Source organism: Vombatus ursinus, unplaced genomic scaffold (assembly GCF_900497805.2).
Source record: "Vombatus ursinus unplaced genomic scaffold, bare-nosed wombat genome assembly UNPS02014808.1, whole genome shotgun sequence".
Lineage (NCBI taxonomy): Eukaryota > Metazoa > Chordata > Mammalia > Diprotodontia > Vombatidae > Vombatus > Vombatus ursinus.
In genome coordinates this window covers 6,744,125-6,760,254 of record NW_020954586.1, presented here as the reverse complement: position 1 = coordinate 6,760,254, position 16,130 = coordinate 6,744,125, and the positions used below count along the sequence as shown (strand labels likewise).

At 40.9% G+C, this 16,130-nt stretch overlaps 1 protein-coding gene across 2 annotated transcripts in view; it reads left to right on the top strand.

The window, feature by feature from the left end:
- The window catches only part of TRA2B (transformer 2 beta homolog), a 28,084-nt gene that overhangs the window by 3,580 nt on the left and 8,374 nt on the right, over positions 1-16,130 (top strand). For both annotated transcript variants that reach the window (XM_027875383.1, XM_027875384.1), the window contains exons 2-4: positions 13,563-13,696; positions 14,906-15,068; positions 15,940-16,128. In XM_027875383.1, the coding sequence (XP_027731184.1) occupies positions 13,563-13,696; positions 14,906-15,068; positions 15,940-16,128 (486 nt within the window). The remainder of the gene's footprint in view (positions 1-13,562; positions 13,697-14,905; positions 15,069-15,939; positions 16,129-16,130) is intronic.

Sequence of the window (16,130 nt, the reverse complement as noted above, 5' to 3'; positions counted from 1 at the left end):
AAGTTGGTCTCTCTGAGGCTGTCTATTCAACTGTAAAACAAGGGGTTTAAGACTGACAACAAGACACCTAAAGAAAGGTCTGTCCCTTGCAACTCTGATCCTAAGAGCCAGTGATCAATCCTGAGGACCTGTGAAGACACTGAGAGCACTTACTTTTGTCTCCAGATATCTGGAGTAAATTTTAGCTCTACCCCACTCCCCTCATTTAGTCTATTCATGGGAATGTGGCAAGCCCTGAAATAGGTGGATAGTGTTAGAACACAAATAGATTGTCTAGGGCATCGGATTCCCAAAGGAAGCTTGGTAACTCTTTATGTTCCTAGGGAACTGTTTAAAAACTACTACTAAACTTAAAGATAGTTACTGAGTTCCCACCTCATGAAATACCAAGAGATTTTAAACGCAAAGTAGCAAAAAGATGATTGAATTTGGTAGTCACTTGCCATAGAGGACCAAGAAAAGTAGGAAGCTACTTAGCTGCAGAAGACTTTCTTCCTAGCCTCAAAGTTAATTCATTTAGCATCTTCTCAAAAGCCTGAAAAACCAATACAAAACCACTGTCTTTAAAGCAAAAATGGGCTCCTGAGATTACTACCCCAAGGAAAGGAAAGGGCGTGTAGTATCTGACCTCAACCCCGGGTTAGAACCATCCAGTGGAGTGTTTTCATAGCATGATTTAGGGTACACTGCTTCTCGGTTGGGCCCCAAACAATATGATTCCTGTGCGATGACCAAATACTGCTGCACCGTAGACAGATGCACCCTTTTCCCTAATTCTGCTGCTGTGTTAAAGCCCTGTGTCAGGCAGTGTAATGTCCACTGTTATGGATGGAACTCTCCACCTTTTAAGTCTTCACAGAACCAGTTAATATTAGGCTGGCTATGCATGTACTTGAAAATGTTTCTCCCTTGGATGGGGGAAAAAAAGACTTAGTCCTTCCAAAACTTATTTCTTCACTAAATACTTTTTCTTTTGAATCCTCTCTGAACTTATTTTGGTGAGTCAAATTGGTCAGGTTGTGGGGGTGGTGGTGTTTGTTTTTGTTTTGTTTTTTAGATTGACGTTAATTGAATGGCTTATGGTTCTTTTATTAAAAGGTTTGCTTATTGATATTTTCCAAAGTTCCCCCTCCTTTTTTGATAGCCCATATTACTTACCCACTATTCTTTAGTTAATATTTATGTTGTTTTTATTTTCTTTCTTGAACTTGACAAGGTATGTAAGCTTTGATTCATTTCTTTTAAGGTGTCTTAACCAGTTAAACTAGTTTGGCCCTTTCACCGAAAAACTTAGCAAGATTTTTGGGGAGAAAAAATGAGTGCCTATGTTAAGCTATTGGTTGGAAAGTTGGGAGGAAATAGGAATGAAGATACAGGGAAAGGATTGGCAGGGACAAAAGAGCTGGGCAGACTTGATGCAGACAGTGAATTTGAGGGAAGGAGGAGCCTTAAAATGGCCCCCATAGTGATATGGTCACTGGGGTCACTGTCTGCTCTTCTTACCAGTTGAGCATTGCTTACTACTCTAGTTTCTGTGCCTGTAGGCCAGCTGCAGGTGAATACTAAACCTAAAGAAGCCAGAAACTACAGGAAATGTGGCAGCAGAGGATCTGCTTGGGCCAAGCCAGTGGTTGTGGGCAGCTATCTAGCCAAGGTCCTGGCTGCTCTCCATTTCTCTGCCCCAGATTGCCACCAGAAGACCACCAGGTAGTGCAGATGAAGTTGGCCCTGCACAAAATAATAGGATTTCTAGCCTTAGAATTCTTCCTCAGGATGAATCAAATGTAGAAGATTGAAAGCTCCCTTCTTCTTGCTTTATTGCTGCTAGAAATGTTATCCCATTGTAATAACCCTTCAAATACATTTCACCACTCTTTTCTCCAGGCTTTTTAATGTTAAACTTTCACCTTTGGGTCTTCTTTTCCAACACTAACAATTCTCTAGTTCGAGCAGTTTCTATTCTCAAAGCATAGCACTTCACCCCTGTTTTTAAGGATATTGTACAAAAGTTTTTAAAAAATGTCAGCCAAATAGGAAATGGTGTTGTGGTCATTTTTCTGATGCCTGACACCACAATTCCGGATAGATTATTAAATAACTGCAAGTAATATAGTGCTGAAGGAACTTCCTGGTTGAAATAAGTTTCTTTTAAAAAAAAAAAAAAAAAAAAACCCAGACCCACCATAAAGAACCTGGACAACCAGTGATAATGCTTCTGGTCTCTCAGTCTGGAAATGAAGTCTGACAGTTTTAACTGAAATAAGTGAAAATGACAAATGACAAGGTAAGTAACTGTCTGCTGTCTTTGTCGAAGATGGAAGGGAAGGCCTTAGAGTGGGTACATTTCATGACACTCACCTTGCTGCCTACTCCAGATATCTCACTATGCCCATTTGGACAGAGAGGGAGACAGGTGTTCCTCAGTCTGAGTGAGATTGCTTAATGAAGAGAACAGAGCTGTATTTGCAAAGACTTTGCATGAAAACTTGATTCTTATCCTTTTAATGAAATAAAACATAATTTTATGTCACCCTTTTAAATTTTGGTGACAGAATTGTGGTATTTAGGAAATTTGGTATAAATCTTTTTATCTGCCCTGTCTGTAGATCATCTTGATGTGGGTTTGGCATTATTCATTTTGTCATAGCTTGTTCTCTGCAATTTGCACATTAAAAACTCTTTGTAATTAACCTTCTCTTTACTGTGGCAAAATTGGTTCCTCAAAATATGTTGCTTTACATTCAGTATATATAACATGGAGTATCATTTTCTGATTATTGCAGTTTTAGCAATTTAGCTTCAGTGTATTTGTAGTGTAAGGTTACAGTAACTTCTGCATTAATGTGGGCACTTATGTTACAATGTGGTAGTTCTGTAGAAGGTTTATATAAGGAGTGGTTGCTATTTCTGGGAAATGTTGGATGCTTTAAGAATATACATGTAAAGTTTGTGATACTGTGCCAGTTTCCAGGATGGGTTTGGGGAGTTTTTTGGCAAGCAGGGTCACAAAAACAGCATCTCTGCTTGTGACTGTTGGGTTAGTTTGTTGGCTCAGTCTTTATTTACTTCCATATTTACAAGGATCTGGCAATATAGCTGGGGTGGTTACTCCCTGCACTGACTGAATGAAACCATTCAACTACTGAGCAGATGGTCTTCAATGAATTGCTATGGCCCAACAATTGATGGATTCGTAGCCAGTCTAGTTAGCCTCTTTTCCCTTCATCGGAAGCCTTTCCAGCTTGGTAGGACCTTGCCAGAGCTATTGCTCTGCTAGCGTAGCCATCAGGACCACCATGCACAATGGGACATCGCAGAAGGACTTGGGTGGAAGAGCTTAGCTTTTGAGGGTCTTCTGTCTGGGGGAGCGCCAAGAGAATATCAGTGCTATTTACAGAGAACCAGTTGTTTTAAGATTTCGATCTTAGGACAGCTTGATATTACTATAACCGTTCATTGTTCCTTCTTTACCCACTTGAAAATCAGTTTTAAATTGCGTAATGACTATTTAGCTTTGTGGACTTGAGCGTGCCAGTGGCTCAAAAAAAAGCCGTCTGTGGCAATAAATTTTTCCTTTTTAAAAATTATTAGTGGCATGGACTTAAACTACTGACCCTGCAAGATATGTTTCTTAGTTATGAAGGAAATGAACAATAAGCAGGATAGACTATGAGACTACAATCAACTTGTCATAAATTGCTACAGTTACTTATATGGAGTTGGGGATAAGCAGCTAGTATAGACCATAAAAACTACGATTTGAGGTGTCATAAGTTGAACAGGTACCAGTACTGTAGGTAGAGGTGGGTGAAGTATCGTCCAGAAAACTTGCATTCCCAATCCTTTATCCACCTCTCTGCTTGCTCCATCAGTTAGGAACCAACGAGGAAACGCGCTTGGGCCTTCTGATTCCATGATTATGGTTGGAATTGTGCAAATGAGAGACCTTCCCCATTTTGCTGTCAGCTCTTCTAAAACAACAACTTGTATTCAACTTTTTTTGTAAAAGGTGAAGCTGACCCATAAATAAAGCCATAAAGTTATCTTAGACTGAAACTAAAATGCCATAAACTGAGTTGAGGGAATTTTGAAACTCAATTTTTAAGTGCAGAAATATTTTTATTGCTTGTGTCTTAATCTGTGAAACATGACTGTGTGTGATGGCATTATTTCATTGCCTTGGTGCAAGAATAAATTACAGGTTTTTCTGAAAATAGTGTAGATAATATTTTTTCAGATGAACTTTAGATGACATGGCACATTAATAAGACCTTTATAGCTCATTTGTCTTTTAACTCACTGAATGCTAAGATTGCACTGTTTCCATGATGTTGGCATCATTTGGTGATGCTGTGTTAAGTTACAGTTCAGTACTCCAGAGAGTACATTAATAATACTTTACTGAGTCATAGTTGATTCACCTAAATTTGAGAAATAACCTTTTTTTCCTCCATGATTGCCAATTTAGTTTGAGTAATTTTCCACTTTTGTATATTCAGTGCCTTTTAAAAATATCTTAATATTAGATGCTTAAGGAAAAATGTCCATTTAGGTTTCTTTGAAACTGTTGGGGGTTTTTTGTTGTTTTAATCTTTAGAATAAATTTTTTGAAATAATAACTACTGTTGGATTCAGGTTTGCTCTATTCTTTATGGCTGTTCACGTAGATGGTTGATGCAAAACAGTCTTTAGGTGTCATCCCCCCTCCCCCCAACCCTGCCTTGGCTATTTTTAGTTCTGTAATTACTATCAATTCTAACAGAACATGAAGTGTAATTGATCAGACCATTGGATGTTTTTGTTTTGGGAACGGATTTTTAATGATGAAGTTAGCTAACAAAATTAAAATTAGAGACCTTTTCAAGGGTGGATTAAACAGTAATATCCCACTTTTTTCAGATGCCAGTGATATAATTTGATTCCTTTAACTGAAGTCCTTAAATATGCAGTGCAAAAATGTATAAATTTAAGTGAGTATTAAATAGTTGAGACATGATAAATGTGAATTACTTAAACCCTGAATGGTTGTTGTTAGATGTACAAATGAATTAGACTTTTTGTTTCTGCATTTTTGTATTCAGAATGTCACTTTGACTAGAGACTGTGCTTAATGTGGCCTTTTGACATTTGAGCATTTTCATTATTGATATCTCAATTTCTCACTGGGTCAACTTACTAGGGCTTCAAATGTTAATGAACAGCAAATGTTCAGTTGTGTACTTCATGATCAATACAGGGATAAGTAACTATATCAGCAGTACAGACCGCAAATTGACATTTCGAGAAGCAGCTGAAAACCTGATGTGTCAGTTTTTTTGAACTGCATATTCTAGTTCTTAAAAGTCCAAACCAAAAAAGACTTTTTTTTCTAGTTTCAGTTTTGGCACTAGATTTTATCCTGGAGTTTTAAAATATTCTTCATCCTGTTCTTTTTCTATTAAGGTTAATGTTGAAGAAGGAAAATGCGGAAGTCGCCATTTGACAAGTTTTATAAATGAGAATTATTTGAAGCTCAGGAATAAGTGAAGCTGAAATTTGAAAAAAAAAGAATGCATGCTAATTATCAGACCAGAAGTCCCACTTATAGAATATTGAGCAGTTTGTGTGAAGTGGGGAAGATGAAAGAAGTCAGAATTTGAAACGGAAGAATGAAGAAAAGAAATAAAAGTGAAGTTAAGCTAAGAAGTAATCTGGAATGAGAAAGCACTACGCTAAGTACTCACTAGTCTGTTTCTGTGTCCCTGTGTATATTCTGCTAAGCGTGCATGCGTGGTCTGCGGCCCAGGGAGAGGCCGAGCAGGGGCTAGCCTGCCTCCACCAGGGGGAGCATTTTTGATAGGGCAGTTTTAATGCCAGCTGCCCTGACCAATGATGAAGGTGTGAGCTCTGGTACTACTGCTAGTGGAATACCCAGGCCAGGAAGGGGCTTTGTTCCCCCCACCCCTCTCCTGCTATTGACCCCACATTTTCCCTTCCCCAGACCCAAGAGTCCCCAGGCTCTGGGACTTCAGGAGTGGGGAAGGTAATTGCTGCTACCACCATACTTGGGCACTTTTAAAGCCCAAACTCTGTGGAGTTTTATTTTTCTTTTTAGTTTTAGCCAAAGTTGAGTTGTAGGAAAACCACCAAAATTTTCATTAAGTAAGAATAAGCACCCTTTTGCTCCTTATGATCTGTTGTATTTCTTTGCATCAGTATTTTGGTGGTCTCATTACTTTCTTGTCTTTCCAAATTGCTTTTATCTTATCAACCAAACAGTATTAGCATCACCCTTTACAGACCTGATTTCTGAATATCATGCACAGTTCTCTTTGAAATTTCTTAAGTCTATCTCCTGTGTATAGTCACTACACCTGAATAACAGAGTACAACCTCCTTGAAAATTCCCTATTCATCCTCACTATCATCCTCGACCCTTAGTGAGGAAGGGACCAGGGAATACACAAGTAGACAAGAACTTAGCCTTAGTCATCCCACCATCACCTTCAATGATAAATTTTACAGAGTACAGATGTTTGATCTGATCTCGTATCCAGCCACAAATTGGCTTGGCTGGTGCAGCATATGGGTTTCCCCAGCTCTTCCTTATCCCCATACTTTGCCCCAAATCATCTGAGGAAATCTACCTAAAAACCCTATTTTTGAAGTGTGGGTTGCAGCAGTCAGAAGGTTAAAACTTCAATTAAGTAGAACAAAGAACCATTAACTTGTTACTCTCCATAGGAGATTGCAGCCACTGTACACCCTTATCAGGGTGCCTACCCAACGGGTGGTTTCCTACCCTCTTGGGAAGGGCAGGGGGATTGTTTTCCCTGAGAAATTCACGTAGCTCTCCATTTTTACTTTACTTTCCCCCCAACAGCCTCTAAAAAACCTGCATCAGCCCTTAGTAATTCTTTTAAAAAAAAAAAAAAAAAAAAAAAGCTAAAACAATTTTGGTTCCAGGGACATACACTTCATGGCATGGCAAATTTCTTAAATTCATGGCTCATGCCTAGGGGTTTGGAGTTTTTCAGTGTTTCTGTATTTTCTGAACGAAGTAAAAAATTGTCCCTGGACAAATAGGACCCCAGCTAGGCACTTGTCCCTAAACGTTCTCTGTGGCCTATTGCCAGGGATCACTTTTGGGGTTTTTTCCTTCTCAGGACTTACAAATCCTGAGGAGGAAAGCATTGGGGTATCTCTCCCTATATTGCATGCATTTATATGTCCTGATATCTATTTCATGATCAGTTGTGGCTGTGTAAGGTCTCACATTAAGGCTACTCCATGAAAGAAAGGATTTCAATTGCTCACCGATCTGGCATTCGGAAGGCCGTGGCTAACTTAACGTGGTTTATTGTTAGTCTGTCTCTTTAAGGTGAGACAAGGGGTGTAAATGTACAGTAATACAATACTGGTCCCAAGAACACGTTTTGTTTAGGGGACTTCTCTTCAGTGTACGGCCTTTCTCCTGGATTGGTGTTATTTTCTACTCTTTGCTGTGTGACCTAAGTATTTGATTTCTTAGCTTATTCTGTGATCTGTACCTTCTAGGCTAGATTTTACATTAAATTAACCTGTCCCTAAAATGTCTATATCTAGTTTAAAAATGATTGTTACCCATATGCATCATCACCAATCCTCTCATTGCATTCAGTAAATTTACTTAGTGCTTCAAAGAGGTTGGAGAATAGTATGTTTGTATAGGCCCCTGTGGGGGAAATGAGAACTTTAGGATCCTGGCCCACTGGGACTTAGTCCATGCCAGTCCCCAGTATGTGACTTTAGCAGCAACTTGGGCAGATCTGCTCTATTAGGTTATTAGCTATAGCTCTGATTTAGTAATGGGAATTAATCTATAATCCATACAATCTAGTAGATCATCATTCATTATGGAACTGATAACAAAGAAAAGTCTGGGGGTTGCTGGAAGCTGGGAATAGTTATCCCATCCAGCATCTCTTGTACTGGGGATATTTTTTGTTTTTAGGATTTTGCCACTTTAGAATGAGGTTATGTGGATTTGGGGGGGCAGTGTGGTGCCTGGCATCTTTATTGTGAACTTCGCCAGGGTTGCTCTGCTTTCCCCAGAAAAGCTATTTCAAACTGTATTAGTATGAGTATATTCCTGGCTGTAGGAGTTGGAGTCAGGCTCTCTGACCAAGCTTGCTAGGCTTAGAACTTAAACCTTGTATCAATTTCAGATTCCTTGTACTTTACTCCTCTGTGGGGGTGGAATGGTAGTAAGATTTTTCCCTGTAGGGTTTTAAAATGGCAACATGTGCAGCTCTTCCCAGGACACTTCTGTGTGACCTTAACTAGAACATAATTATTTCTTGGTTCTCATTTTCCATTAATTTGGATCCATTCCAAGAACCTTTGCCCTTAGAGGCAGATACAAACTTGTACTTTCTTGGTATCAGTGAAATCTCTCACTTTAACATGCCATACCTTTTTGTGTCTTCTGAGGAAAGGCTTCTTTTCCTAGACGTCACATCCTTTCTGTTCGTGTTCAATTTGGAGAATGCCCTTGGGATTGCTCCCTTAGACAAGAGGCCCACTGGGTATCCTTTCACCCAACCTCAATTTAAGAAGCTTCGTTAAGACCTCTACAGTTGTTTTTGTTGCTATTGCCAGATGAACCGTATTACCTCTGGATGTCTAATGACTCGATCAGAATCTTTCTCTTTATTCTTTCCCTCCCTGCCCCCCGCCTTTTTTTTTTTTTTTTTTTTTTGAGGGTTTAGGCCCAGGCATGATTGAGTGCATCCCAGATTTTTTCAGTAGTGAAAGGCTGAAGGAAATCCGTAGCTCTTTTCCATTCTTCCCTTGTTAGATTTCCTGTCCTCAGCCCATCCAGTATTTAATCTGTTCTCACGGGCCTTTGTTAGATAAATCATTTAAATCATTGAGGTTTTGAAAATGCTGAGTGATTTAATAGCATTTCTTCCCATGATTTGAGTTCCTCAGCTTCATTTCTTAAGATGACAAGTGTCCTTTCTGTATCAGAAAAGCTCTTCTCTTCCCTCTTATGTCTCCTCAGTTGGATCCTTATATCTCAGATGTTATTGGAGAGGTGTTTACATCATCCTTAGAAGTTCCTTTGTTTTCTAGTGTTTTCATTTATTGCCTCAAAGCTCAGGCCTGTGGTGTGGACTTTTTGGCCTCTGGTAATTCTCTATACTTCTGCAGAGCTTACATCCTTAATAGAGGGCACTGGCAGTTTCCTCAAGTTATTTATTGCAGTGTCCAGGTTCCTGTTTCCTCCATTTAGTATTAAATGGACAACAAAGAGGAAGCGCACAGGACCTGACTGGTCCCATCGTTCTGCTTTGCTTTCTGATGACTTCCTTTGGCATAGTAAATTTCCTTCAGATAACAGATTCTATAAATACCAATAGCCTTGAATTCAGTTTCAAAAACCTCATAGAGCCAAGTCTCGATAGGTATAGGGAATTTTGATATGGCAGGCCTTGCTACTCCTAAACTTAGGGAAGGTTTCATTTTGGAGGGAGCAGGTGTCCTAATGGGAAACTTACCTTGGACATTCCCATGGCTGAAACATCTTCACTTATTCTTGCTTCTCATCCCAGCCCTGAGTTCCCTTCTAATCTCTTGGTCTCTGTAGGAAGTGAATCGGTCTGGCAGAACATGGGATTCCGTGAAGCTGCTATCTTGTGTGGCAGGCTCTTGTCTTCAGAAGTGGCCCTAGACAGAACATCAATCCTTTTTAACGCTAAGACATAAATGTTGATTCAATTTTCCAACAAAAGAAACTTGTTTATAGCATCCCTGATAGATGATTATTAGTTATCTCTGCTTAAATACTATACTTAGTGACAGTAAACTCACCCTGCCTCATCCCCTTCCCTATTTTGGACACGTTCCATTAGTCCTACTCTGAAAGGTCTCCTTGGCCCCTCTGAAATAGCTTTTCCAGATCACATATCCCTGGTCATTCAGTAATCAAATCAAATGCTTCCTATTTTTGCAAAGCAAAAATTTTGCAAAAGGCACGCTGGGCCATTCCTCTTGGGGTTTCTGGGCTCCATTGTACTTGGCTAACCTTGGTTGGTTGTCATTTCTTATAATGGTACGCCAGTCGACCTGCAGAAGAGGTTTAATCAGCACAGCCAATACTGGGATTCCTGTCACCTTCCTTGAGCTTGGCTGTGTACTTCCAAAAGTCTGGAGTTCTTGGATGCCCTGAGCTTTTAGTCTTTTGAAGCCCCAGGTCTCTTTAACGTGCACTGCCGGCATTGGCGTTTGGCAAAGTGTGGGATTCTTCGTTTGTCCCCTACTCAATTTCATCACGTCCTGCCATGTTGTTCTGATGTTTCCACTTGCTGGATTTGCTTTCTATGTCTATCCAAGGCATTGATAGAAATATATAACAGAGCCAAAGCTGGAGGTCACTAGGCTAACTTCTAGGTGTCAGCTCCATAGGACAGGGGTTCTTGATCTTTGGCAGTCTGGTGAAACCTACTAACCCTTTCTAAGAATTATATTTTTAAATCATTAAAGGAAATGCAAGATTTAACTTAGTGGCTAGTGGAGGAAAAAGTAATTTTTTTCCCTCAATCCAAGTTCACAGACACCTTGAGGATCTGGATACCCCCTTGCTGTAGGTTTGTTATTTTTTGCTGTAGTTGTTCAGCTGCAGATCACTTCCATCTGCCTACATTTGGCATAGTGCACCAGAATATTAGGAGAGTTTTGTTTTGTTTTTTTTCCAGAAGCCTCGCAAAATCAAGAAGTGCTCTTATCCATAGCAATATCTAGCGAAAAATGAGAATGAGGTTGGTTCAACCAGACCTATGGAATACTATTTAGAAAGGGACCTTAAACATCATTCAGTCTGTTCCCTCATTTCTCAAAAGAACTGAAGAGGAGCGGGGTTGGATTTAGGTTGTAACTGGGACTTGCATCCAGATTTCTTAGAGTCCTAATTCCATTCTCAGATCTTACTAGGGATCAACATCAAGTTTATTGGTCCATTTTAAGAAAATACTTCTCCCCCCACTAAATGCAGGTCAGGATGTCTGCTCATCTGGGAGTGCTGCGTGATCATTTTTATAAGGGCCTTTGGTTTTCAGTTCTTTTCCTTCCCTAATTACCAGAGGGAAAGGCCAGTGTGGCATGCTAGAAACATACCTGATACCTGAACAAGATTACATGCCTAACTTAATCTCTTTTGGTCTTGATTTCCTTACGAAATATGAGATTGAACTAAGAAAGAGGTTCTCTGAACTTGTTATTGTTTGTATAACTATTGCATTGTGGTTGGCTTCCTATATGTAATCCTGTGTATTTTATGAATCTGAAAACTCTTAAAGGGCTCCCTAGGTTTCACCAGACTGACCACCAGAGGGGTACAGGACACCACAAAGTAGATGAAGCCCTGGACTCAGATAATTAATCATCTCTAAAGTCCTCTCTTCGAGCTTAGAAGTTAACTTTTTGTATAGGAGCCTAAATAGACATGGCACATTTCAGATGGGGGTGTGGATGGGTAGGTATATGGTAAAATCTTGGGCTTTGATTCCCTTCTGGTCAACATTTCCAATTGAAAGCAAAATAGGAGTTGAATAGTTATGTATTTTTCTCTTAATTAGATATTATACTATCTTTTTTCTCCGGTGGTACTTTTTCTCTTGGTTTTCTTATTCCAAACATGGCTTTTTAGAGGCTAATGTCATATAATGGAAAATGCAGGTTCAACTTGGTGTGACCATGGGCAGATCCCTTAAGCGTTTATCTGTAAAATGGGATTAATATTACTTAGATGCTCATCATACTTGTGAAGTAAGCATTTTGAAAACATTATAAATGAAAGCCTATATTGATTTTAGGAGAAGAAATCTTCCATTTATCTCCGTTTTTCCTTACTTTAAGTAAAGCCTCCCCCAGAGTAGGCAGGCAACTAAAGACTAAAGTTTTAGTCCAGAGTACTCTGGACCGTAATCGTCAGTAGGTTGTTTCTCTTTTAAATTGTGTCCTCATACCTTTTAACTTCTTAAAACAACCTTCTACTTCTGGGAACCCAAGAAATGGCTAGACTCCCAGTATTGTTAGGGAGGGCTGTTCTATGGTTCCCTCTGTTGTGCCTGTGCCATTGAAGGGTTTCACCCTTCCTTCTCTTGTCCATGTCCCAGAGGGTCAGATTTCTTTATTGCAAAAATGCCAGCTGAACTTTGTCCATGGACAGCTATCCCATCCTTGAGGGTGGTAGACTGGGTTGGGAGTTAGAAGACCTGGGTTTGAATCTCCTGCTTACTCCTTTATGATCTTGATTCATCTCTGGGTTTCCCTGTTTTTTCAGTGGGCCAGGGAACTGTGATTCCTAAATTTCTTCCAGCTCTAGTAGCTATCTTGCCACCGTAGAGGATATGAATGTACTAGGCTTTTCCCTGTTCAGTCTGCTATGACCTAGCTTCCTCTGGTCTCAGTTAACCTAGTAGGAATCACCCCATGAGTTTGTGTCTTAGCAAAAAGATCTTCACTGAGCTATTAGTCTTGTTCTCAGACACTACAGCTTATTAAGTTGGTAGCTCCTCGCTGGTTATAGAATTCGTTCTGTGGACCCCCTCGTCTCATCTTTGTCTATTTGCTCCACTCCAGGTTCTGATTAGAGGATGGGCTGGCTTATTCTGGTTCATCTGCCACAACTTCCATCTGGCCCTGACTGTGCTCCCGTTTCACTTCTTTCTTGGTCATCTCCACGTTGGCAGAGGGGCTCATTGGTCTATAGGCTGTTACCCTTTCCTCTTGAAGTAAAACTCCATCCCCAGTGCCTTTGGGTTGTCTGCTCTGCTGCCTTTGGTAACAGGCTTGCCTGTCGTTTACCTCATTCATTTGGATCTTTAACATTGCCACCATACCTGGTGCCAGGCCTATCGCCAACCCTGATCAGCTCCATCAGAGTGGGCTTCTCTCTTGGAGCCATTGCAGTCTGCCTTTGAGGGATGTGCCAGTCTTTCTTTCTGACAGTTGGAGGGGATTGTATTGTCCCCTTTAATTTCTTAGATGTGGTTGAAGTTTCTCACTGTTTCCTCTGAGAAATAAAGGAGAGCAAAAAATTCCAAGTTTCACAGATTTTCTGCCCCAAACCAGTCTACCCACAGATTGTTTTGACTTGCAGAGTTGATGGGGCACACAAGTCCTCCTTCCTTTCCTTGATTCGACCTGGGCCCTATCTGGGAAACTCTGCCCAAAAACCTTTTTCTTTTTTAAAAAAAAAAAAAAAATCTTTTGGTTTTGCATATTATTCTTTTGCTTTGATTCTCTTCCCTCCACCCCTTTCAGTGCCCCTTCCAGTGGAAGGCGTAGATAGGTCTGGTCACAGTTGCATCCGGGTGAAACAGAACGGGGTTGATGGAATAATGCACTCACCCCAGATGGAAAACATTAACGTTGGATAGATGATTTCAGAACAGCCTTTAGTTATCCACTGAACAGGTGTTTGTGTAACCTCTTTGGAAGGGCAAGGGGGTCAGTCTGCCACACTGTTTCACTGCAAGTTGTTTAGATTGTGATGGCCAAGAAAGGGCACAAATTAAACTTGACAAATCTGCACTTAGGAATCCCGTTCCGCTTCCAGAAGTGGGAGTGCCCATGGATCTGGAAAATCCGCGAGGCACACCCCTGCAAGGTCACGTTCCAAGGAAGATTCCCGGCGCTCCAGATCCAAGTCGAGGTCCAGGTCTGAGTCTCGGTAAGTGAGCCCTGAGTTTGGAGGGGTTTCTAGAAGGGAAGCTGGGAGCTGGGGCGGAGGCTGCTGAGTCTCAGAGAAAGAAAATGATTTTGTGCTTTTATAACTTCATTGGGTACTAGCTGCTCTTCAGAAAGCTGGCTTCATCCAGAAATGGCTTCGAAGCATGTTCCTTGCTCCTTACACCCCAAATTTTGCCTAGGCTTCTCTATCACTGGTGACAAAGCTTTTCAGTATCAGTCTGTGCTCCTTCCCCCCAAATAGGCCTTTTGTGTTCCCTTACTCAAGCTAGTCAGTCATCTCCTCTCCTGTATGTATCTTCAGTCTCTGCTTTTAGAGACAGTGTGTCATAGTAGATAAGTAGAACACCCTGGGCTCAAATCCTTGCTCTGGCACTACCTTTGTGACCTTGGACAAGTCACAGAACCTCCAAGCCTCAGTCTTCTTCCTAAAAAGAAAGGGGTCTGACTCAGTAGCCTCTAAGCTTCCTTTCCTTTTGCCTACATTTTTAAAAAGCATTTGACCCTTAAAAGCTGTATCTCATCCTGTTCACCTCTAAATTTAAAAAATCGGGCATCCTTCAGGTGTTTGTTTTCTCACCCCCTTGGAATCTGTTCTTCTGTGCCCCCTACCGTAACTATTCATTGGCAACTAGTGACCACCTTTGCGTCACTGGCATTTGACCCTGCTGACCCCTTAAGATCTCCCAATGTTCCCTGATGCTGCATTGCTAATCCTACCCGTCTTTTTTGACTCCTGCTGTCTCTGTACTGCCTCCCTAGTATCTCTGTTACTACTTCACCCGTACAGACCCTCACTGCTACATGTCTACGAGACATTTATTAAAATTGCCTCCTAACTCTCCTTCCTAGGGTTTACTCACTGCTGTCTGCAGTCCTTGTACGTCATTGCCAGAAAATCCTTCCTGCATTGGGTATCATCAGGTCTCTTGCCCCAAGCCCTTCGAAGGTCTTACTGCCTGCTACAAATCTATCTCACTGATCGTCTCCCTCCCTGACCCTCCCATCTATCTTAGACACTGTTTCTCCTGTATTTCACGTGGTGCTTTGTATTTCTCCTGTTGTGAATTATTTGGCTTTGTTCTATCCCCTTCCAAGACTAGCTCCACAGAGACAGCAGCTGTGGGGGAAGGGGAAGGCAGGTATGGACATGGATCCAAATGATCATAACCACAAATACTTTGTCCTGTAGATCGAGATCCCGAAGAAGTTCTCGAAGGCATTATACTAGATCACGTTCTCGCTCCCGCTCCCACAGACGGTCCCGAAGCAGGTCATACAGTCGAGATTACCGAAGGCGACATAGCCACAGTCACTCTCCAATGTCTACCCGTAGGCGTCACGTGGGGAATCGAGTAAGAAAAACTCACCAGTTTCATTGTTCAGATCTAGGCTGCCTGAAATTGCGTTTGGCAGCTGCTCTTGGTGTCTTGGTGTTGGGTTATTTTTCCCACTAATTTGTGTTTGTGAGTAGTCATTTGACATTGGTCCATAGACCATTGGATTGGTACCAGAAGTAGGGAACATTTCATGTTTGGCAAATTACGAACTTGTCTTTGGTTTCTTGGTGGTCATCGGTATGGTTTTAGGTTATGATATGGTCAGGTATTGGTGCTTTGGAGTATTCAGCAAATATTGAACATTTTCTAGGAACATAGAGTGATTTTTAAGTACACGTTGGTAAAGGCTCAGTGCATGCTGATCTTACTGTACGGAATGTACGCTCCGGTCTGTAATTTTGACATCCATCGTTTTTGCTGTGCTGCAGTCTGCTAAAAGCAAGCTAGTTTGGTATGTGTAATAGATTGAGATGCCACTTGACAGCAGGCATTCCCCCGAAGCTCATGTTCTTTGCTTTGAGAACACAAGCATCTGGTGACATTTCACACAAGCACATAATTATTCCATCTTCATTCCATAATCTTCAACCATCCAAGTACGCTAAAAGTTCTCATCTTACTAATGATATTAATCATTCAGTGATTATGTAACTGATTAGTATTAATGATGATAGCAATTGTTATTTGTTGCCTCCTTAAACTGGCATGTTATGTTTGGGACCAAATTCTTAAAACCGAGAAGGGCTTTAGCACCAGTCTTCCCAGTTAACAGCTCTGTTAAAAGAACTGAGACCTTCCTTCTTATGTTGTTGTTCATTTATACTTTTCTTTAAGTGACTTGAATCTTTTCAAGGCTGTTTTTAAGCCCTCTTATTTTTAATTACAGGCCAATCCTGATCCCAATTGCTGTCTCGGGGTGTTTGGATTGAGTCTGTACACCACGGAGAGGGATCTCAGAGAAGTATTTTCCAAATACGGCCCAATTGCAGATGTGTCCATTGTATATGACCAGCAGTCCCGGCGCTCCCGGGGGTTTGCCTTTGTCTACTTTGAGAATGTGGATGATGCCAAGGAGGT